The sequence below is a fragment of the Hyperolius riggenbachi genome, chromosome 10, assembly GCF_040937935.1.
Source record: "Hyperolius riggenbachi isolate aHypRig1 chromosome 10, aHypRig1.pri, whole genome shotgun sequence".
Taxonomy (NCBI): Eukaryota; Metazoa; Chordata; class Amphibia; order Anura; family Hyperoliidae; genus Hyperolius; species Hyperolius riggenbachi.
This window is the reverse complement of record NC_090655.1, coordinates 191,619,293-191,644,227: the sequence shown is the minus strand read 5'-3', so window position 1 is coordinate 191,644,227 and position 24,935 is coordinate 191,619,293. Positions and strand designations below refer to the sequence as shown.

The 24,935-nt window shown below is 45.8% G+C and overlaps 1 protein-coding gene across 1 annotated transcript in view; it reads right to left on the bottom strand.

Annotated features, from left to right (window-relative positions):
* LOC137536763 (heparan-alpha-glucosaminide N-acetyltransferase-like) overlaps positions 1-24,935 on the bottom strand; it is a 582,763-nt gene that overhangs the window by 135,556 nt on the left and 422,272 nt on the right. The window contains exon 16 of the mRNA XM_068258971.1: positions 6,478-6,555. Coding sequence (XP_068115072.1) covers positions 6,478-6,555 — 78 coding nt within the window. The remainder of the gene's footprint in view (positions 1-6,477; positions 6,556-24,935) is intronic.

Here is a 24,935-nt window from a genome sequence, read left to right as displayed (position 1 = left end):
CTCTAGATTGCCAATACTGTCAATATGTAGGCTAGCAATCTAATTGTAGTTTTTTTTCCCCACCAATGCCTCCTACTTTTACCCTACCAAATGTCTTTTTTTCTCAAAGTGTACCTGTAAGAAAAAAGTGCCCCGGGGGGTACTTACCTCAGATTTCCCCCTTCCTCCTCAGTAGATGGGATCCAGTGCTGGGAGCCCCATAGTTCTCCTCATCGGTGTGTGCGCATGCGCAGTAGCTGTTCTCCGTTCAGGCTCCAGCAGAAACAGCCAAGCCCGATTTGCATCCAATCTACTGTGCAGACACACTGGTGGTACTTGACTGTTTTCAGGCAATAAAAGTGGTACAATTAGTGGATAGGTTGAAAAGCCCTGATCTAGCTGTTCTGGTGTCTGCTGGGCTGACAGCAGGAAAACTGAGGAGACCCGGACCGGCACTGATCGTAAGACGCCTAGTTTGAGTATAAATCCTTTTGCCATGACAAGTTTACTTTAAATATTTTCCTTTTTAACGCAAAAAAACACTTCTAATTATATTGTTAGATTGAAAGTCTGCTGGGGCAGAGATCTATTTTCCCTCTTGTAGCATGTTTTTGTGATCGCTTATTTTACATTTATAATTATACCTCCAATCAGAGGTGGCCTTAGAGTACGCGGGGCCTGGGGTGAGTGCCTTATGCGGGCCTAGAGATATATGCTGTGGACACACACACACACAGATATGCTGTGGAAACACACGCACACACTGTGGAAACACACACTCTATAGGTTAGATAGGTAGGTGCCTCCAGTATAGGTTAGATAGGTAGGTGCCCCACAGTATAGATTAGGTAGGTGCCCTGCAGTATAGATTAGATAGGTGCCAGCCTGCAGTATAGATCAGATAGGAAGGTGCCTGCAGTATAGATTAGATAGGTAGGTGCCTTGCAGTATAGGTTAGATAGGTAGGTGCCCTGCAGTACAGATTAGATAGGTAGGTACCCTGTAGTATAGATTAGATAGGTGCCTGCAGTATAGATTAGATAGGTAGGTGCCCTGCAATACAGATTATAGGTGCCTGCAGTATAGATTAGTTAGGTAGGTACCCTCGCAGTAGAGATTAGATAGGTGCCTGCAGTATAGATTAGATAGGTACGTGCCTTGCAGTACAGGTTAGATAGGTGCCTGCAGTACAGATTAGATAGGTAGGTAGGTGCCCCGCAGTATAGATTAGTTAGGTAGGTGTCCCGCAGTAAAGATTAGATATGTGCCTGCAGTATATATTACATAGGAAGGAGCCTGCAGTATAGATTACATAGGAAGGAGCCTGCAGTATAGATTAGATAGGAAGGTGCCTGCAGTATAGATTAGATAGGAAGGTGCCTGCAGTATAGATTAGACAGGTAGGTGCCGGGCAGTATAGATTATAGGCGCCTGCAGTATAGATTAGACAGGTAGGTGCCCCGCAGTATAGATTATAGGCGCCTGCAGTATAGATTAGATAGGTGCCTGCAGTATAGATTAGATAGGAAGGTGCCTGCAGTATAGATTAGACAGGTAGGTGCCCCGCAGTATAGATTATAGGCGCCTGCAGTATAGATTAAAAAAATGGTGTCTGCAGTACAGATTAGATAGGTAGGTAAGGTAGGTAGGGTGCCCCGCAGTATAGATTATAGGTGCCTGCAGTATAAATTAGTTAGGTAGGTACCCCACAGTATAGATTAGATAGGTGCCTGCAGTATAGATTAGTTAGGTGCCTGCAGTATAGATTAGATAGGTGCCCCGCAGTATAGATTAGATAGGTGCCCCGCAGTATAGATTAGATAGGTGCCCCGCAGTATAGATTAGATAGGTGCCTGCAGTACAGATTAGATAGGTGCCAGCCTGCAGTACAGATTAGACAGGTAGGTGCCCTGCAGTATAGATTAGATAGGTAGGTAGGTGCCCCACAGTATATATTAGATAGGTAGGTGCCCTGCAATACAGGTTAGATAGGAAGGTGGCTGCAGATGTGGGGAGAGCTGGCATAGTGGTTAAAACTCACCTGTCTTTGCCAATGCTCACAGCTTCCATCTCCTTCCTGGCCCGGCATCTGTGTATTGGTAACAGCGCCCCCTGTGGTGAAATGCGGTCACGTCATCACAAGGAGCGCTGTTACCAATACGTCAGATGACGGGACAGGAAATAGATGGAAGCTGTGAGCATCAGCGGAAGACAGGTGAGTTTTAACTACTATGCCTTCTCTCCCCACCGCTGCAGAGGGCCTTTTTTCCATAGCAGTGCATTGGGAGGAAGATTTCAGTTAAAACGCATTAAGTGTAAAAGAAGCCATAGGAAAACATGGGCTTTACTTTGAAAATCAGTTTTCTTTCAGTTATAACTGAGAGCAACTGATTAAGTGTAAAAGGGCCCTTAACTGTATTCATACGTTGGAAAGTAAAATACCTTAAAGGGAACCTGAAGCTAGTCAAATTATTTAAAATAAATACATGATGTAGCTGCAAATGAATGTTATATACTAACCTCACCATCAGTTCCTCACAGAAGCTCACCAATTTCTTCTTACAGTGATCCCTTCCAGTTCTGACAATATTTTGTCCGAACTGAAATATACCAGTTGCTGTCAGTTATATATCAGCGGCTGTCAGTTACAACTGAATGTGCAAGGTAATGTCCATGTTTCCCTATGGCTCAAGTGGGTGATATTACAGTTTAACAGTGTGCTGACCAGGAAGCTGTAATGGGGTAATGGCCATTTTTAAAATGGAGGACAGAGAATTCCATTGATCATAAAGACGCAAGAGAGGAGAAAGAGATTGAGGAGTAGACTACGCAGAAGGTAAGTATGACCTGTGTATGGTTATTTTGACTTTTTATTTTCAGTTCAGGTTCTCTTTAAAGTGTACCCGAGGCGACAAGTGACATGATGAGATAAATGTGTAAGTAAAGGTCAAAACATATTAACCAGGTTGTCTTCCTTGTTTTATTTTGTTGCCTGAAAGAGTTAATTTCTAGGTATGGAAGCGAGAGCTTCTGTCTTGTCAGTACCCTGTCAGGAATAAAGTAAACATCACTGATAAGTTAATTACAGCCATAAAAGTTTTCCTGGCAGAATTCATGAACTATTGACCCTTTTCTTACTTTGGGACACTTATTAGGCTGCAACTGAGCAGAGGCAACAAAACCTTCAATCTACTTTGTAAATATTTAAATATAAAATTAAACTATGGGATATCTAAAAAAAAGAGTCATTTTTAGGAGTAGGAAGATAAATACAATTGTTTATCTTATCAGTTTATTTTCACCTCGGGTTCACTTTAATAACAAGCTTCTGCAATGCTGCAAAACAGAGTAAACCATTGACTAAATGCCACTTTATACAGTGGGGTGCGAACGTTTGGGCAATCTTGTTAATCGTCGTGATTTTCCTGTATAAATCGTTGGTTGTTACGATAAAAATGTCAGTTAACCACTTGATGACCCAGCCTTTACCCCCCCTTAAGGACCAGCGCTGTTTTAGCTGATCTGTGCTGGGTGGGCTCTACAGCCCCCAGCACAGATCAAACACCAGGCAGAGCGACCAGATCGCCCCCCTTTTTTCCCCACTAGGGGGATGATGTGCTGGGGGGGGTCTGATCGCTCCTGCCTGCGTGTGGCTGGTGGGGGGGGGCACCTCAAAGCCCCCTCCACCGCAGGATTCCCCCTCTCCCTCTCCTCCCTCCCTCCCTTCCCCGGAGATCCGAGGCTGCACAGGAACGGATCTGTCCTGTGCAGCCTCTAACAGGCTCCTGCCTGTCATGTGACAGCGATCCCCGGCCGCTGATTGGCCGGGGATCGCTGATCTGGTACAACGCTGCTACTGTTAGCAGCGTTGTACAAATGTAAACAAAGCGGATTATTTCCGCTTGTGTTTACATTTAGCCTGCGAGCCGCGATCGGCGGCCCGCAGGCTATTTCACGGAGCCCCCCGCCGTGAATTGACAGGAAGCAGCAGCTCGCGGGAGCGGCTGCTTCCTGATTAATTAGCCTGCGTTATGAGTGCGCGGTCGGCAAGTGGTTAAATATATCATATAGGAGACACACACAGAGATATTTGAGAAGTGAAATGAAGTTCATTGGATTTACAGAAAGTGCGCAATAATTGTTTAAATAAAATTAGGAAGGTGCATAAATGTGGGCACTGTTGTCATTTTATTGATTCCAAAACCTTTAGAACTAATTATTGGAACTCAAATTGGCTTGGTAAGCTCAGTGACACCTGACCTACATACACAGGTGAATCCAATTATGATAAGGGGGTCAACTGTAAGTTTCCCTCCTCTTAATTTTCTCTGAAGAGTAGCAACATGGGGGTTTCAAAACAACTCTCAAATGACCTGAAAACAAAGATTGTTAACCATCATGGTTTAGGGAAAGGATACACAAAGCTGTCTCAGAGGTTTCAGCTGTCTGTTTCCACAGTTAGAAACATATTGAGGAAATGGAAGAGCACAGGCTCAGTTCAAGTTAAGGCTCGAAGTGGCAGACCAAGAAAAATCTCAGATAGAGAGAAGTGACGAATGGTGAGAACAGTCAGCATCAACCCAGAGACCAGCACCAAAGACCTACAACATCATTTTGCTGCAGATGGAGTCACTGTGCATTGTTCAACCATTCAGCGCACTTTACACAAGGGGAGGCTGTATGCGAGAGTGATGCAGAGGAAGCCCACAGCACAAACAGAGCCACTTGTGGTATGCTAAAGCACATTTGAACAAGACATCTTCATTTTGGAATAAGGTGCTGTGGACTGATGAGTTATTTGGACATAAATAGGGGTGTTCTGCATGGAGGAAAAAGAATACAGCATTCCAAGAAAAACACCCGCTAGCTACAGTAAAATCTGGTGGTGATTCCATCATGCTGTGGGGCTGTGTGGCCAGTGCAGGGACTGGGAATTTTGTCAAAGTAGAGGGACGCATGGATTCCACTCAGTATCAGCAGATTCTGGAGACCAACGTCCAGGAATCAGTGACAAAGCTGAAGCTGCGCCGAGACTGGATCTTTCAACAAGACAACGACCCTAAACACTGCTCAAAATCCACTAAACCATTCATGCAGAGGAACAAGTACAACGTTCTGGAATGGCCATCTCAGTCCCCAGACCTGAATATAATTGAAAATCTGTGATGTGAGTTAAAGAGAGCTGTCTATGCTTGGAAGCCATCAAACCTGAATGAACTAGAGATGTTTTGTAAAGAGGAATGATCCAAAATACATATTCATTGGAACCTACAGGAAGCATTATGAGGCTGTAATTTCTGCAAAAGCAGGATCTACTAAATATTGATTTCATTTATTTTTTGAGGTGCCCAAATGTATGCACCTGCCTAATTTTTGTTTTAACAATTATTGCACACTTTCTGTAAATCCAATAAACATCATTTCACTTCTCCAATATCACTGTGTGAATCTCCTATATGATATATTTAACTGACATTTTTTATCGTAGCAACCAACGATTTTATTCAGGAAAATCATGACGATTAACAAGGCTGCCCAAACTTTCGTACATAGGCAGCTTGGACTTCTTAAAGGACACCTGAACTGAAAGGGATTTGGAGGCTGCCATATTTATTTCCTTTTAACCTCCCTGGCGTTCTGGACGAGCTAGGCTCGTCCAGAGATGCCGGAGGTCACCGCTCAGGCCCCACTGAGCCGATTTGAATATTTTTTTTTTAAAACACGCAGCAAGCACTTTGCTTGCTGCGTGTTGTGTCTGATCGCCGCCGCCGATCCGCCGCGATGCACGCCACCCCCCCCCCCCAGGCGAGACCCTGTGCGCTGCCTGGCCAATCAGTGCCAGGCAGCGCTGAGGGGTGGATCGGGTCTCCCTGTGATGTCACGATGTGCGTCGTCATGGCGACGGGGGAAGCCCTCCTGGAAATCCCGTTCAGAACGGGATTTCCGGACGGGTGATTGCGCCGGCGGGGATCGGAGGGGTGGGAGGGACGCCGCAGGGAGGGGGGAATCATGTAGCTAGCGCTAGGCTAGCTACATGATAAATTTAAAAAAAAAATGTGCAAAAAACGTTCCCGTGGCCGCGGGAATCAGAACGCCAGGGAGGTTAAACAATACCCATTTCCTGGCAGTCCTGCTGATCTCTTTGGCATATGTAGTAACACCTGAAACAAGCATGAAGTGGATCTAGTCAGACTTTAGTCAGAAACATCTGATCTGCATGCTGGTTCAGGGTCTATGGCGAAAAGTATTAGATGTAGTTGATCAACAGAACAGCCAGGCAATCTGCATTATTAAAAACGAAATACATATGGCTGCCACCAGTTCAGCTGTGCTGTAAAAAAAGAATAAAAAAACGAAAAAAAAAAAAAACACAAATCCAGGCACACTGCTCCAGGTTAGGACATAAGTTATTAGGGATTTCATAAAGGGGGTGTGGCCAGCAAAATTGCAAAGTTAGTTAACCATTTCCACACAATACAAAGTTTGGGATGAACTCACCAGCAGGATGCTCCAGATCATAAATCGTTTTAATATCTTCAGAGGAAACTTGCGGTAACCAAGGACAATCTTCCCAGCCTAAAAGATTACACAAGAGCACACTCAGCCAACACTTATCACATCTCCAGGTAACACAAGTTATAGATCTTAAAAAGGAACTCCGACCAAGAATTGACCTTTATCCCAATCAGTAGCTGATACCCCCTTTTACGTGAGAAATCTATTCCTTTTCACAAACAGACCATCAGGGGGCGCTGTATGACTGGTATTGTGGTGAAACCCCTCCCACAAGAACCTCTTGAGTACGTACTCCTGGCAGTTTCCTGTCTGTAAACCTTGCTGCATTGTGGGAAATAGCTGTTTACAGCTGTTTCCAACTGCCAAAAAAGCATGCAGCAGCTACATCACCTGTCAACAGTAAAAATGTCACCATGTGATAAATGTCAGAATGTAAATCAGGGATTTAAAATATTTTACAAAGGGCAAACACTGACTAAATCATTTATACATAATTATTGTAAAAAATAAGCACTTTTTTTATTACATTATTTTCACTGAAGTTCCTCTTTAAATATTATGCTATGTACATGGTTTGTAATTGTCTTGAGACACAACATTTGTGACCCTCTGTGTTGGATCCCACTCCCTTACCCTCTATTGTAATTTTGTTGCAGTTCTTGCAGGGCAGTGCCTCTGGGTTGTCTTCCCTCCTCCCCACTCCATAGAACAAAACAGGTGGCCTGGCAGACAAGCCAACACCCTAAGGGCCTGTTTCCACTACACGCAGATTCTGCATGCAGAAAACTGACTCCAATGAATATCTATGGGCCTGTTTCCACTGAACGCAATTTTTCTGATGCAGATTTCCCATAGGCATTCATTGGAGTCAGTTTTCTGCATGCAGAATCTGTGTGTAGTTGAAACAGGCCCTGAAGCTAATTTCACACATGGTGCGGTGCGATTTTCCTGTGGCATGAGAGTCCACCACAGGAAAATCCTAACAAATAATTTCTTATTTCACACACCTTGTGGCAGACTGTACAGACAGGGTAATTTGCATAGCTCCACCCCCACTCAGTGGCTTGCCCCTATTAGACAGGAAGTTTTCCGTTAACCACCCTGGCGTTCTATTAAGATCGCCAGGGCAGCTGCATGAGGGTTTTTTTTTAAATAAAAAAAAAAACTATTTCATGCAGCCAACTGAAAGTTGGCTGCATGAAAGCCCACTAGATGGCGCTCCGGAGGCGTTCTTCTGATCGCCTCCGGCGGCCAAAAGTAACACGGAAGGCCGCAATGAGCGGCCTTCCGTGTTTTGTTTACTTCGTCGCCATGGCGACGAGCGGCGCAGATCGCAGAGCGGCGGCGATCGGGCAGCACACGCGGCTGGCAAAGTGCCGGCTGCGTGTGCTGCTCTTTATTTGATCAAAATCGGCCCAGCAGGGCCTGAGCGGCACCCTATGGCGGTAATGGACGAGCTGAGCTCGTCCATACCGCTAAGGTGGTTAATCTAAACATGCGCTCCAGTGCAATTGCGTGCTGAACGGTACCGATAGGCAACACACTACAGAGTCTGCCTTGACCTTGCGTCGTCCAAAGCTCTTCCATCACATCGTGGGTACTGTGCCAGTCTCATGGAGACTAATGGCCATAGCAACAGGGGAGTGGCTGAAGAGCGACAAGCATGGGCGTCCGCACATATGGCAAAACCGGGCATCTGCCCGACCCTGGCCGCCCGCTGCCCCCTCCTGGCCGCATGCCCGTGCAGCCAGCAGGAGGGGAGCAGCGCAGAGAAGAGGGAAAGCTATGGGCACAGTGGGAAAGGGCGGACGTCTCCCCCCCTTCCCTTACCTTAGGGGGCTTTCCCTCCCTTGCTCTCCCCTCCGGAGTCCGTAACGAAGTGTGCAGCGGCTGGGCAGCGGGCGTGACTTACCTCGTCTCGCTCCTGCGCCGAAAGATCTGGTGCTGCACTCTGATCTGGACCAGACCAGAGTAGCGGCTAATCCCTCCGCCTGCGACGAGACGAGGTAAGTTCCGCCCGCTGCCCAGGCGCTGCACACTTCGTTCCGGACTCCGGAGGGGAGAGCGAGGGAGGGAAAGCCCCCTAAGGTGAGGGAAGGGGGGGGGGGGGAAGACGTCCGCCCTTCCCCGCTGTCCGCACATACAGTAGCTTTCCCTCTTCTCTTCGCAGCTCCCCTCCTGCTGGGGCACACCTGGCTACTTATTCTGGGGACATATACCCCTGCCTACATATACTGGGACATATACACCTGGCTACTTGTTCTGGGGACATATACCCCTGCCTACATATACTGGGCACATATACCCCTGCCTACATATACTGGGCACATATACCCCTGCCAACATATACTGGGCACATATACCCCTGCCAACATATACTGGGCACATATACCCCTGCCTACATATACTGGGCTCATATACCCCTGCCTACATATACAAGACAAATACAAGACAAATAACATTTATATTGCGCTTTTCTCCTTGCGGACTCAAAGCGCCAGAGCAGAGCAGCAGCCACTAGGGCGCGCTCTATTGGCAGTAGCAGTGTAAGGGAGACTTGCCAAAGGCCTCCTACTGAATTAGTGCTGGCTTACTGAACAGGCAGAGCCGAGATTCGAACCCTGGTCTCCTGTGTCAGAGGCAGAGCCCTTAACCATTACACCATATATACTGGGCACATATACCCCTGCCTACATATACTGGGCACATATACCCCTGCCTACATATACTGGGCACATATAACCCTGCCTACATATTCTGGGCACATATACCCCTGCCTACATATACTGGGCACATATACCCCTGCCTACATATACTGGGCACATATACCCCTGGCTACATATACTGGGCACATATACCCCTGCCTACATATACTGGGCACATATCCCTGCCTACATATACTGGGCACATATACCCCTGACTACATATACTGGGCCCATATACCCCTGCCTACATATACTGGGCACATATACCCCTGCCTACATATACTGGGCACATATACCCCTGCCTACATATACTGGGACATATACACCTGTCTACTTATTCTGGGGACATATACCCCTGCCTATATATACTGGGCACATATACCCCTGCCTACATGTACTGGGCACATATACCCCTGCCTACATATACTGGGCACATATACCCCTGGCTATATATACTGGGCACATATACCCTTGCCTACATATACTGGGCACATATACCCCTGCCTACATATACTGGGCACATATACCCCTGGCTATATATACTGGGCACATATACCCTTGCCTACATATACTGGGCACATATACCCCTGCCTACATATACTGGCACATATACCCCTGCCTACATATACTGGGCACATATACCCCTGACTACATATACTGGGCACATATACCCCTGACTACATATACTGGGCACATATACCGCTGGCTATATATACTGGGATATATACCCCTGCCTACATATACTGGGACATATAAACCTGCCTACATATACTAGGACATATACACCTGCATACTGGGACATATACACCTGCCTACATATACTGGGGAAATATACACCTGCCTACATATACTGGGACATATACACCTGCCTACATATACTGGGACATATACACCTGACTACATATACTAGGCACATATCCCCCTGACTACATATACTGGGCACATATACCCCTGCCTACATATACTGGGCACATATACCTCTGGCTACATATACTAGGCACATATACCCTTGACTACATATACTGGGCACATATACCCCTGGCTACATATACTGGGCACATATACCCCTGACTACATATACTGGGGTCATCTATACCTCTGGCTACATATACTGGGGACATATACCCCTGGCTACATATATTGGGGACATATACCCCTGACTACATATACTGGGCACATACACCCCTGACTACATATACTGGGCACATCTACCCCTGCCTACATATACTGGGCACATATACCTCTGGCTACATATACTGGGCACATATACCCCTGCCTACCTGTTCTGGGGACATCTCTACCCCTGGCTACCAGTTCTAGGGACATCTATACTGCTGGCCACCTATTCTGGGGACACCTATAGACCGGGGGCTACCTATTTTTGGGGAACCACTGCTGTCAGATTGAGTGTTATTATGGTATTATGCTACCATATTAAGGCGGCATTCTGCCTATTTATGTGAAATGCTGTCTATTTATGTGCCTCAGGACTGCTGAATTTGTCTTGTTGGGGGGCCTCATGATTTGTTGGGGGCCTCAAGATTGCTGAATTTGTCTTGTTGGGGGCCTCATGATTGCTGAATTTGTCTTGTTGGGGGCCTCATGATTGCTGAATTTGTCTTGTTGGGGGCCTCATGATTGCTGAGTTGGTCATGTTGGGGGCTTCATGATTGCTGAATTTGTCTTGATGGGGGGGGGGCCTCATGATTGCTGAATTTGTCTTGTTGGGGGTCACATGATTGCTAACTGCAAGACTATGGAAAAAGCTGAATCATCATCATATGAGACAATAGCATTAAACCTACTTTTTCCGCTTTTTAAAACAAAAAATGAAACTGGGAGGTTCTAAAAAAATGAATACATTTTTCAGGAGTAGGATGGATGAAATTGTTTACCTTCACAGCTTATTTTCAACTTGGATTTTCCATAATGTTCATGTATGAGTTAAAACGTTTCTATTTAGTTTAGATTGCTGTTGGCACTTTGTGATAGTAAAGTGACTTTGCAGTTTGGACACTTGACCTCCAAAAGGTTCGCCACCACTGTCCTAAACTAATGTCCCACCATTGCTTAGTTCATGTAAACTTGTCTCCACCCATGACCACACCCACATTTTGGTTCATGACCACACCCATTTTTCGGCGCGGCACGCATATGACGTAGCCCAATTTTTTGGCGCGCTACGCGCGACTCATCCCCACCCCACATTTTCGGCTTTCCTCCCCCCCTTTTTTGCCCCCCCCCCCGGAAAATTTTCTGCCGACGCCCATGGCGACAAGGTACAGTGATGCAATGCCCCAGTGTGAAAGGGGCCTAAATGAACGATGAGATCAGACAACAGTGATTAAGATTCTGCAAAAAACTTAAAGGAAACCTGAAGTGAGAGGCATGTGGTGGTGGGCATATGTATTTCCTTTTTAAAAAATACCAGTTACCTGGCAGTCCTGCGGATCTGTGACTACAGCAGTGTCACACACCTGTAACAAGCATATGAATAATCTCATCAGACTTCAACATCTGATCTGCATATGCTTGTTCAGGGTATATGGCTATAAGCATTTGACAAAGGTGATCAGTAGGACAGTCAGGCAATTTGCATGGCTTCAAAGGAAATATGTCAGCCTCACTAACCTCCTCACTTCAGGAGTCCTTTCATTACAATAGTAGTTATTTAGACACAACTACTGAACTAACAACAAGGTGTCTGAAGTGATCAAACCTATATCAACTACCAGCCAAGACTTCTGGAAAGTAAATAACATGAAAACACGGAAATCAATCACTTGTGGTTATGGCCAAACTAACTCTCACCTCTGTGATAGATTTTTACACTGTCTGCCTATACACTCTGTGATTAATGGCATTACAAAACAGTGTCATACATCACAATCAGTCCCAATCACCTCAGCTGATGATGAAAGTAACAGTACATTCAATTCCATTTCCAAAAGCAAGAAAAATGGGTAGTGTGCTTCAGGGTTACCAAGAGACACTCAGGACTTTTCCACGCTGCAATGTGTCTTTGCATTAACACATGCATCGGCGTGCATTTGCAATTTTGCCCATTATTGTTTTTTTAATAGTTTTTATTTTGATTTTAATTTAGAACCATGTTTAAAGGGAACCCGAGGTGAGAGGGTATGGAGGCTGCCATATTTATTTCCTTTTAAACAATACCAGTTGCCTGGCAGTCCTCCTGATCCAGTGTTTCTAATACTTTTACCCATAGACCCTGAACAAGCATGCAGCAGATCAGGTACTCTGACTCAGCTGACTCAGGTTTTACTGGATTCGCCATATGCTTGCTCCAGGGTTTTGACTCAGACACTACTTATGCCAGATCAACAGGGCTCCCAGGCAACTGGCATTGTTTACAAGGAAATAAATATGGCAGCCTCTATATTTCTCTCACCTTGGGTGTCCTTTAACTAGGCATACAATATTTGATACTTTCCATAAACATTCAGTTTTGGAAAAAAAAAAAAAAAAAATCACACCAGTCATTGCCCACCCAAAATGGGTAATGATCCAGTTAGAAACCCTATACCTAGGCAGAGATCTTCTCAAGGAAGAGTAGCTGCAAGGCAGTGCCCAAGAGAAGCAGAGAAGGAAAAGAGAGAGAGAAATAGACAATGAAAAAATGAAAGAGAGAGAAAGAGAGGGAGGGCTGAGAGGTTCTCCAACAGTGGATCAATATGACATCAAGATGGCCAACTCTAATCCACTCTTTGGCCTAGTGCACACCAGAGCGGTTCGGCTGCAGTTTGCGATCCGCTTGCGGGTGCGGATCTGCTAGGGTAATGTATTTCAATGGGCTGGTGCACACCAGAGCGGGAGGCGTTTTGCAGAAACGCATACTCCCGGGCTGCTGCAGATTTTGGATTGCGGATGCGTTTCTGCCTCAATGTTAAGTATAGGAAAAACGCAAACCGCTCTGAAAAACGGCACTTCAGAGCGGTTTGCCAGGCGTTTTTTGTTACAGTAGCTGTTCAGTAACAGCTTTACTGTAACAATACATGAAATCTACTACACCAAAAACGCTTCACAAAACTGCAAAACGCTAGCTGAAACGCTGCAGAAAAATAAGAAAAAGCGTTTCAAAATCTGCTAGCATTTTGCGGATCTGCTAGCGGTTTTTGGTGTGCACTGGGCCTTTCAGCTAAATATCTAAACCTTATATTGTCATCAGAGAAATAAAAGGGGACCCAGAATGCATGGGGAAGGAGAGACTTCCTCCTCATTGGCTTCGGAACATAAGCAGCTGGTGGACTGACCAGGTGTATTCAACAGTAGCGAGCCACCAGGACACCACCATCTTCGACTGACGACCACCACAGTACACCCCCGCTCTCCCTGGCTTGCCGCTGCCTGCCATGTTTGCAGTCCAGACCACCTCATTCCAGACAGTGGACAGGACAAGGAAGCAAGGTGCCTGCAGCCAGAGACCACCCACCACAGCCTGCAGCCAGCAGAACACCGCAGTCATCCTTAACACAGTAAGTGGCAGCACCCAGCAAATACAAGTGGTGGGGATTTGGTGGGGAGGGGGGAGATGAGAGGGTGCAGCACTGGGGTCACTATCTAATGGGGGTCCCTGTCACTATCTATCGGGGGTCCCTGTCAATCACTAGCTAACTGGGGTCCCTGTCACTCACTAGCTAACTGGGGTCCCTGTCACTCACTAACGGGGGTCCCTGTCACTCACTAACGGGGGTCCCTGTCACTCACTAGCTAACTGGGGTCCCTGTCACTCACTAACTGGGGTCCCTGTCACTCACTATCGGGGGTCCCCGTCACTCACTAGCTAACTGGGGTCCCTGTCACTATCTAACTGGGGTCCCTGTCACTAATCTAACTGGGGTCCCTGTCACTATCTAACTGGGGTCCCTGTCACTATCTAACTGGGGTCCTTGTCACTCACTATCGGGGGTCCCTGTCACTCACTAACTGGGGTCCCTGTCACTCACTACCTAACTGGAGCCGCCTGTCACTCACTAGCTAACCTGGGGGTCCCTGTCACTCACCACCTAACTTGGGGGGGCTACCATATTAAGGGGGCATTCTGCCTTTTTATGTGAAATGCTGTCTATTTATGTGCCTCATGACTGCTGAATTTGTCTTGTTGGGGGCCTTATGATTTGTTGGGGGCCTCAAGATTGCTGAATTTGTCTTGTTGGGGGCCTCATGATTGCTGAATTTGTCTTGTTGGGGGCCTCACGATTGCTGAATTTGTCATGTCGGGGCATCACGATTGCTGAATTTGTCATGTCGGGGGCCTCACGACTGCTGAATTTGTCATGTCGGGGGCCTCACGATTGCTGAATTTGTCATGTCGGGGGCCTCACGATTGCTGAATTTGTCTTGTTGGGGGCCTCATGATTGCTGAATTTGTCTTGTTGGGGGTCACATGATTGCTAACTGCGAGACTATGGGAAAAGCTGAATCCTTATCATATGAGCATTAAACCTACTTTTTTAGCTTTTTAAAACAGAAAATAAAACTGGGAGGTTCTAAAAAATTGAATACATTTTTCAGGAGTAGGATGGATGAAATTGTTTATCTTCACAGTTTATTTTCAACTTGGATTTTCCATAATGTTCATGTATGAGTTAAAACGTTTGTACAGTATTTAGTTTAAATTGCTGTTGCCACTTTGCGATAGATAAGTGACTTTTGGGTTGCCGTTTGGGCACTCGGCCTCCAAAAGGTTCGCCACCACTGTCCTAATCGAATGTCCCACCATTGCTAGGTTCATGTAAATTTGTCTCCACCCGTTACCACACCTACATTCTGGTCCATGGCCCACCCATTTTTCGGTGCGGCGCGATAAGCGCACCGCACAACGTGATCCTCATATTTTGGCACGCTAGCTGCAGTGTGCTGAATTCTGCTGCCTACAGTATGTACAGTATACGCTGTTCTCTAGTGCCTGCACTGTGTGCTGATCTACCTCCAGTGTGTACAGTGTAAGGTGTTACTCTGTGCCTTTACTGATTGTAAACCAGCTGTATTGTATGCTGATCCCTGCTACTTTCAGCATGTACAGTATTAGCTGTAAAGCCTGGTACACACATGCAAATTTTGATTAGCCAATTTTACCTCTGTTCATAAAATTCATTGTCTGTAGGCCCACTTATTGCACGGGGGTGGTAAAATTGGTGGTCAGTGATTAACCAATCAAAATTGTATGTGTGTATACATCTTTGATCTATGCCTATACTGACTGTAAATTATCTAAATAAAGGACAGGGGGCTCCATCCAATATTTCGATGGGCAGGCCCGTTATCTGTAGCTTACACCGCTGCTAAGTTCATGTACATTTGGCCCCACCCATGGCCACGCCCACCCACCTCATGACCATGCCCATTTTTGCCGTGGCGCTATTCCTCCCCACCTGGTGCCCACAGGTGCCCGATCTCCAAGGACTCTAGAAACGCCCCTGGAGAACCCTTTGATTGAAACTACTGGAAATCTATTGTCCCCAGTGTGCCCAATCAATCAACTTCTGATCAATTTTAAGCAGCTTATTGATCAAATGGGCATTGGGCACATTAGAAAATGTTAATTGAGATGGGAGATCAATGGCACATAGCATTGTACTGCATGGAGCAGTGCAACTCTTGCAGTTGGACTAATTCTTATTAGATTTGTGCAGTAATCTAATCAATATGGGGTGAACATTGAGTAAAGATGGCCATACACCCGTCAGATTAGCAGCAGATAGATCATCATATAGATTTCTGATCTATCTGATGTGTTTAGGAAAATTTTTTTACTAGGAACAGATTTCCAATAGATTTCAGTTTGAAATCTGCAAAATGATAAGCAATCTCAACAGATCGACCAATCGATTTTGATCGATCGATCGGCCAAAAATTGGCTGAGTGCATGGGCCTCTTTAGAGAAGTGACCACTATCCAGTGAATAACCTGTAAGGCGATAAATTCGTTGCTGCATCAACTTTACCGATCCACATACATATTGCCTATAGCTACATATAGACGTAAGATAATCATCATCAAATGTTGTAATTTATGGCTTGACTGGACAATGACTATCTGTATGTCCTTCCCCAGCCCTACTTGTGAAAATAGTGATAATTTAAATGCAACTGTATTCCCCTACAGTGGTGGCTTCTCACCAATCTGCCCTCATTTTTCTGGGAAGCAGCACTTCCTCAACCTCTAAAACCTTGAGCTGAATAAGGGGAGAAAAACTTGGAATGAGATAAAATTGTTTGAACAAGTTTTTCTTGCACTGCAGCTTGAGCAGTGACAATGAAATCAGATTTAAAAAAAAAAATCACCGGATTTTAACACTCATCATAAGCACATCATGCTGGCAAGATCTGTAATTGTATGGGGACCTATACGTACTCATAGTCTTTACCAAGCAGATCCCATCCCTTTACTTAGACCTCTGTCAAACTGCAGCAGTGCATAGATAGCAAAGTATTATTGTGCCTTTTGGTCTGCAGCTACACCACTCTAAGTAGATATATGTGGCCATTATATATAAAGTTGTGTTTGCCTTCTCTAGTGCTAGACATTCACTATGAAATTTATGGTAGATTGCCTAAATCAATCATTATCTTCCAGATTTTGACTGTTTACCTGGTCTACCATTTTGCAGAAGATATTAAGAAGATATTAAGAGTTCAGCAGAAACTTTGCTAATATGGGTTGTAAGCTGCAGTTGCTGTCTTTGCACAGCCGATGAAGTCCAAAGCCATGCAACTCTTGCTTATGTGCCACACCTGCCCGTGACACGCACACAATTCCCCTGGCATTAATCAGATAAAGAAGATGCAAGGCCGAGCAATGTTTGATCACTATTTCCATTGCAGGATCTATCCTAAATGCCGCAATTTTTATACATTTTGTTAAATATGGAATTTATTTATATAAAATATAAAATCTAAAATCCAATATATTAGAAATATTGTGTACCAGGGGTGTTGCTAGCCCCAAAGATCAGTGGCACATGCCCTGGATCTATTCTGGGGTGCCCCAGATGTCCCACAGGCAGAGTCAGCTGTGGTATCTCAATGGTGGGCATGCTGGGAGCTGTGGTGCATCAATGTAGGGTATGCTGGGTGCCTCTATGTGGACATACTGGATGCTGTGTTGCCATGCTGGGTGCTGTTATGCCTTTATGGGGGCATGCAGAGAACTGTGGTTCTTCTATGGGGGCATGCTGGGAGTTGTGGTGCCTCAATTGTAGGCCCGTGAGAGCATGGGAGGGGGTCCACTAGATGGTCAGGGAATGTTATGGGGGAACTGCCAAATAACCAGGTGGCAGGCCAGCCCTCGCAGGAGAAAGCCAAACCAGCCAGCACAGATGCCAGGTAACTGCCTAGTTATGTTTAAGTGCCTATATATGGGATAGGCTGCATTTTTTTGTATTAACCTCCCTGCCGTTCTGATTCCCGCGGCGGCCCTGCGGCAAGGTTTTTTTGCATAATTTTTTTAGCATGTAGCTAGCCTAGCTACATGATGCCCCCTTCCTGCGGAGTCCCTCCCACCCCTCCAATCGCCGCCGGCGCGCTTGCCCATAAGGAAATCCCGTTCTGAACGGGATTTCCTTTAGGGCTTCCCGTCGCCATGGCGACGATCGCGATGATGTCTTGACATCAGCGGGAGTCCCGATCCACCCCTCAGCTCTGCTTGGCACTGATTGGCCAAGCTGTGCACGGGGTCTCGGCGGGGGGGGGGGACCCCTGTAACGCGGCGGGTAGCGGTGAATCGGCGACGATCGACTCTAACACGCAGCAAGCCAGGCCCACCAGGGCCTGAGAAATCCTCCGCGACGGGTTACCCCGAGCTCAACTCGGGATAACCGGCAAGGAGGTTAATGGAGAGGGAGCTTCAGCCAACGTTTTGCTGGGCAGGCCTACTTAGACTTTTGTTAAGTTCATGTAAATTTAGCTCTGCCCATGATCACACCCACATTGGTGCATGGCTACACCTATTTTTGAAAAAAACAAACAAGAGGTAGACACAATAGAACCGGCACTGCAGCTGCTGCACAGCATATACAGAAACAATGTTGCACTGCCAGAGGATTAGTAACGGGTTATGCTGTCATTTGCGTGCTCAGACTTGAAGAGAAGCTGGATATAATAGACCTATTTTTGGATGGAGTGCCCAAAAGTGCCCCGGATCTCTTAGGATCCTAGCCTAGAGTGACCAGACGTCCCGGATTGCCCGGGACACGTCCCGGATTCAGGGTCCGCTGTCCCAGGCAGCATGAGGTCCCGGGAAACGTCCTGCTTTCAGCATCGGGACGTCCCGGCCTCGGGACTCTGGCCACTCTCTCCTCAATGAACTGGCAGCGGCGTCTATAGACGCCGTGCCAGTTCATTGCCTGCAGCCCCGCTCCAGCCTCCTCTTCCGGTGTCTGTTTCCGACACCGGCAGGCGAGCAGGGCTACGGCAAGATGGCTGCCGAAGCCCTGTACTGGAGACCTATTCGTGTATCCAGTACAGGGCTTCGGGCGCCATCTTGCCGTAGCCCTGTCAGCGCGGCAGACTGCAGGAGAAGTAAGACGGTCCCAGGAGCAGCGCGCCAGAGGCCGGAGACTTCTGCCAGGTGAGTAAATGCTTTCTTTTCCAGGTGAAATGTTTGCCCGCATTAGGTTTCTTTTCTGGTAAAATGTTTGCCCGCATTGTTTCTTTTCTGGTGAAATGTTTGCCCGCATTGTTTCTTTTGTGGTGAAATGTTTGCCCGCATTGTTTCTTTTCTGGTGAAATGTTTGCCCGCATTGTTTCTTTTCTGGTGAAATGTTTGCCCGCAGTGCGTTTCTTTTCTGGTGAAATGTTTGCCCGCAGTGCGTTTCTTTTCTGGTGAAATGTTTGCCCGCATTGTTTCTTTTCTGGTGAAATGTTTGCCCGCATTGCGTTTCTTTTCTGGTGAAATGTTTGCCCGCATTGCGTTTCTTTTGTACTGACATGTTGCCCGCATTGCGTTTATTTTGTACCGACATGTTGCCCGCATTGCGTTTTTTTGTACTGACATGTTTGCCCGCATTGCATTTATTTTATACTGACATGTTGCCCGCATTGCGGTTATTTTGTGCTGACATGTTGCCTATTGCGTTTATTTTCTGGTGTCCGGGGTAACTGTTACCGCACCGCCGCAGTCCCCCCCCAGTCTTCGCCGCAGCGCGCTCCTCAGTCCTCCCCACTTTTCGCTGCCCCCCCCACGCCCCCCTCCCCGTCCCAGGTTGGACCCACAAAAATCTGGTCACTCTACCTAGCCACGCCCCTGTTGTGTACGGTGTGTTATTGACCACAATGCTGCTGGCTTTTGTAGCCTTGTTCTACGTACATACATTTTACTTCCACCTTTCACCAGCATCCTACTTTAACATACGCACCTTGATGTGTAAGTGTTACAGCACAGCTGTGGAGACGTTTCTGCTCTGGAAGCCTTCCCTGTAATGTATTTTTACACAAATGTTTTTGTTACTCACTTAAGTGGGATTTATTTTCCTTTGCAGAGTTTTAATGTATTCACATTTGCCATGCCGCATGCTGAGATTGGGTTTCCAGTTACAGACCTCTGCAGAAACACTTGGGGCCAATATCAATTATTGGTAAAATGTCCAGACCTTGTATACAGAGATCTGTATGCATAAAGAGCACTGTAACACTGCAGCATCCTGGAAATCTCATAATCCTGGAATACAGTCATTTAAGAGACTCCTTGTTCTTGTTAGTCTAGTCACCTCCTAGAACAGAGACTTAGAGATCTAGACAAAAAGGCTTTGTCTTTAAAGCCTTTTGGGAGAAAAAAAGCACTTGTTAAAAAAAAACGGCCTTAGATTCAGCAAGTGAGGTGAACTATGAAGATAACTGGAAATGCTTTTAAAAAAGAATGCCTTGCAGAGTGATTATCAGTATAAATGTTCCTATAAGTGGCAGCATGGTGGCGCAGTGAGTAGCACTCTTGCCTTGCAGCGCTGGGTCTCCAGTATGAATCCCAACTGGGGTACTATCTGCATGGAGATTGTATGGTCTCAGTGTGTCTGTGTGGGTTTTCTCCGGTCACTCCAGTTATCTCCCATGTACCAAAAACACAGACAAGGTAATTGGCTTCCCCCTAAATTGGCCCTAGACTACAATACACACTTCACTGTCCTCAGACTGAGTCTGCGTGACTAAGTAATAAGTTAACCATGACCTCAAAAGTTTCCTCAAGCTGTCCTCCACCTGAACTCCAACCCTCCCTTCGTCACCGTCTGCAGCACCTAGCCCCTAAGCCAATGCTCGGATCCCTGAACTCTCACCACTCTGGGCAGTACTGCCCTTCACTCTAGCTGCCAGTGCTCTCAAATGAACTGTTCCCCAGTTTCTACAATCTATGCGGCTATACCTGTCTCGTTGTATATTCCTGTCTGTTCTTGTATTGTCTGTTATGTAAGAATGCCTTTGCCATGTGTACCACAACCAATTCCAGGCACGACAACTGTCGTACTTGGCGAATAAAGTGATTCTGATTCTCCAATCATGAAGACATGTAAACAACTGTACATTGGTACAAGGGAAGGGAGCCTAGCAAAATGGGGATCTGCAAGTATAATAGCCCCAGAGTATCATATTATCTTGTTCTATTTACCATTTTTAAGGCTACATACACACTTGAGATAAAAGTTTTTGGAAAAGGAAAGATCACAGACCAATTTTACCCCACTCCATGTAGTATGAGAGCCACACTCTAAACAGACATTCTTCTGCAGATCAGATCCACCAGGATGGATCCTCAGATCTGCAGATGATTGTCAGATATGCAGATGAATGTCTGTTAACCTCTTGAGGACTGCTGTGTTAAACCCCCCTAAAGACCAGGCACATTTTCATTAAATTGGCCACTGCAGCTTTAAGGCCAAGCTGCAGGACCGCAAAACAGCACACAAGTGATTCCTCCCCCCTTTTCTCCCCACCAACAGAGCTCTCTGTTGGTGGGGTCTGATGGCCCCCCCAGTGTTTGTTTGTTTATTTGTGTGTTTTTTTTGTGTGTTTTTTTTTTAATAAAAACTGTTTTATTTTCCACCTCTTGTATAGCCCCCTCTTGCTTATACTCAAACCCCTCCCCCCCATCCTTCTGGTAATGTAAAACCCCTTCCTCATACCTAACCACAGCCCGATCAACTTCCTTCAACATATTATTCCCTCCTCACTAGGGATGATAAATGATATGCAAATACTTCCGATTTTATGCAAACTTATGTAAATTTTAATGCAAATATTTGGAGCTTGAAAATGGACCAATCAAGTCCCACCAAGGTTTAAATTGAGTGGTCCATTTTTTAAAGCTGCATATATTTGCATAAAAAAGTACACCTATTTGCATAAACTCAGAAGTATTTGCATATCATTAATCATCCCTACTCCTCTCACTTAATCATAACCTCAGCTTCCATTGTGAATCCTTTCTTGATTTTTCACTAGCCTCTTTCTTTTCCTATCTGGCCCATCAGTCCAAAGCAACTGGTGTTGAGATGAGAACCCTGTATGAGAACTGGGCTTACAATGATCACTCTAACATCTGCCAAATCTTACCTGTTTCAGCCCTTGCAACATTTGGAAAGTTGAAAGTTTTGTTGATTAAGGCTACTTTCCCACCAAGACGTTGCGTTTTAGGGGATGTTATGGTCGCATAACGTGCCCCTAACGCAACGCATGGTGGTGTTGAAGTTGGACGTCAGATTGAGCTGCGTTATGCAGCTCTCAAAGCAGCCGCTCCAGGTTAGTGATAGGATGTCCGGATCTTTGTAAGGATTCGGATCATTTGAATCGGATCATTGAAAAGATCTGGATCTTTGAGCCGAATCATTTGAATCATTTTACTAGGGAAGCAGACTGGGTGAAATGATTAACAGGACAGGACTTTCCCTGCACTGACCATTCTGTATGTTCCTGTTTCTTCCAGACAGACATCCACTGTGAACCGAATCTTTCATTATGATGATCCGGATGATTCGACTCACAAAAAAGATCCGGATCAAATGAACGATTCGTTCATGATCCGGACAACACTACAGTTCCACCACGAGTCTCCACAGTGCAGTAAATATTAATTAGCCATGTGGCTGGCTGCAGAGGAGGAGGGGAGACCTCCTCCACCAACATTACTGGGCATGTGCAAATAGTCTAACGTGGCTTAGCCCAGTATAACGTACAGCATGCAGCACTTTGTTTAAATGTGCTGCGTTACTATGTAAGGCAACGTGGGCACTGTGAACAGCACATTGATTTTACAGTGCTGTGAGTTAGGCTGCGTTACTGGCTGCTGTAATGTGGGACTTTAACGTCCCACTGTGAAACCAGCCTTAGTGGACAGCCTCTAAGCCTACACCCTCAGTAAGCTTCATCCTTCACAATGACTGGAAGAGAGGCATAGGATGGGCATGTTTGAAAGGCAGTTGACCGTAGGCATCCTGCAGACTATTCACCAATGGATCAGTGGCGCAGCATTGGTCACCAGTACTACTGCCACAGAAGAGAGCATCTAATTTCTGTTTTTTTAGTGGATATAAACCCACTTTAATTGGAATGCGGTTATAGATTTCACTCACTGAAAAGGAGACGGATAAAAAAATGAAGTAATAAGGAACAATTAATGATGGTTCACACCAGTATAATTCACACCATTCTGCGGTAAACTAGATACGTTTGCAAACCCAAAATAACAGCAGAAAGGAAAGAAAACTGGTTAGTGTAGACCATTTTTTAAAAAATAAATGACAAACAATGAATAGAAAAGCCTTTTTTCCAGATCATACAGTACTCAGGAGCTGATGTTGTTTATCGACACTAGACTAATTATAGAGATCTGTGGTCTATTTTACGACCTTGTAAGTTGTACAGCTTTAACCTAATCTAAAATTAACACAAGTATGTATTGAATTCCAGTCTGCATCTACACTGGGACTTTGATATGTTGTTTCTTCTTTTATGTTCTTGGTAGGTGAGTGTTGGAATGACAGGTGTATCCAAGAAGCTATTGACGTTTGTGATGTGGAGATACTGCACATGGCTATTTGACCTAATGGAGAAAACAGAACATTGCTGTGCTTGCTTTATCAAACACACTGCTACATTTGCTTTGTGTATATGTTACGGCCAGAACCCGAAGTGTGGCCACTTCTAGTTCTGGCCGGCCACTTCGGGTTCTGGCCGGCCAATATGCGAAGTGGCCGCAGCGCTGCGGCCAATGTGAGAAATGGAATGTTTACAGCCGTCTCGCCCGGCCAAATTGATGACAAACTTGCTTAATTTTAATGAAATGTAGCCGGCGGCAATGTCATAGAATAGATGAAGCCGCCGGCTTTCGCGCACTGCCTCTCCCCGATCCCCCCCTCCCTCCTCTCGCCGCCGCCTCCCATTACAATACGTAGCAGCCGGGCGGGGACATGCAGCCGGAGAGTCGTTCGTCGCAGCAGGGGCAGCAGAGCGGGGGAGGCTGCAGACATCGCTTCTGCCAGCACCCCGCTCTGCAGGAACGGCAGGATTCCCCTGCCGCCGCGACGAACGACTCTCCGGCTGCATGTCCCCGCCCGGCTGCTATGTATTGTAATGGGAGGCGGGGAGAGGAGGGAGGGTGGATCGGGGAGAGGCAGTGCGCGAAAGCCGGCGGCTTCATCTATGACATTGCCGCCGGCTACATTTCATTACAATTAAGCATCATCAATTTGGCCGCGGCGAGACGGCGTCAACAAAACATTTCTCACATTGGCCGCAGCGCTGCGGCCACTTCGCGCATTGGCCGGCCAGAACCCGAAGTGGCCGGCCAGAACTAGAAGTGGCCACACTTCGGGTTCTGGCCGTAACATATACACAGACACTGTACTAATCAATGGATGCACACTGAAATAAAGCCAATATACACAACCTATCTTCACAAGTCATTAATATGGCATTCATGGCGATCAGCAGCTAAACTACAGAACCATGGCCTTCATGTAGCAAGTAGCTGTGAGAGTTTTACAGTCTTTTCACTGCGTATAAACGGTTTGTGGAAGAGAACCCTAAATCAGAAACTCGTTTGAGATTGAGAGCAGCCCTTTCCCAAAATACTGTGAAAATCAACTAAAATTGTCAAACAAGTGCTCTGTGTAATTAGACTACCTGAGATCAATACTAAATGAATACACAATTAATATAGCGCAAAATAAATAAATAGTATAAGACTCATAACATAAATCGTACAAGATGAATAAGGCAATTTAATAAAGCAAAAATGAAAAATAGTAATAAAATAAAAGCAAACATGAAAATGAATAATAATAAATCAAAATAAAATACAGTGGTTATGCATACATGTTCTATAAAATGTTGAAACAGAATAATACCCTTCTGCACACATCCATACACTCAGTCTGTGTGCATCACCGCTACAGCTGTGTGCGTTTGTGACGCTGTTAAAACAGAGTAAGATATTTGGGTACAGCCAGCACCACCATAGGCCGTAATCGGAAGCCCCCCAAATGTCTATATGCAATCTGTTACTGCATATAAGTTGTGATGAAAAATGTCTCTGGTCCTGCAGGGCTTGATTAGACCAGATAACTGGCTGTATTTCAAGCTTATGCAACCAACATAAAAGTTAGCTGCAAGCAACATGTATTTGCAAGCTGAATGCCAATTCAGAGTGCAGGCAATCCTTAGTTTAATTAATGCAGCATGCATGACAAATCGCTGTGGGGCCGGCTACTGCCATGTGTAGTGTAGT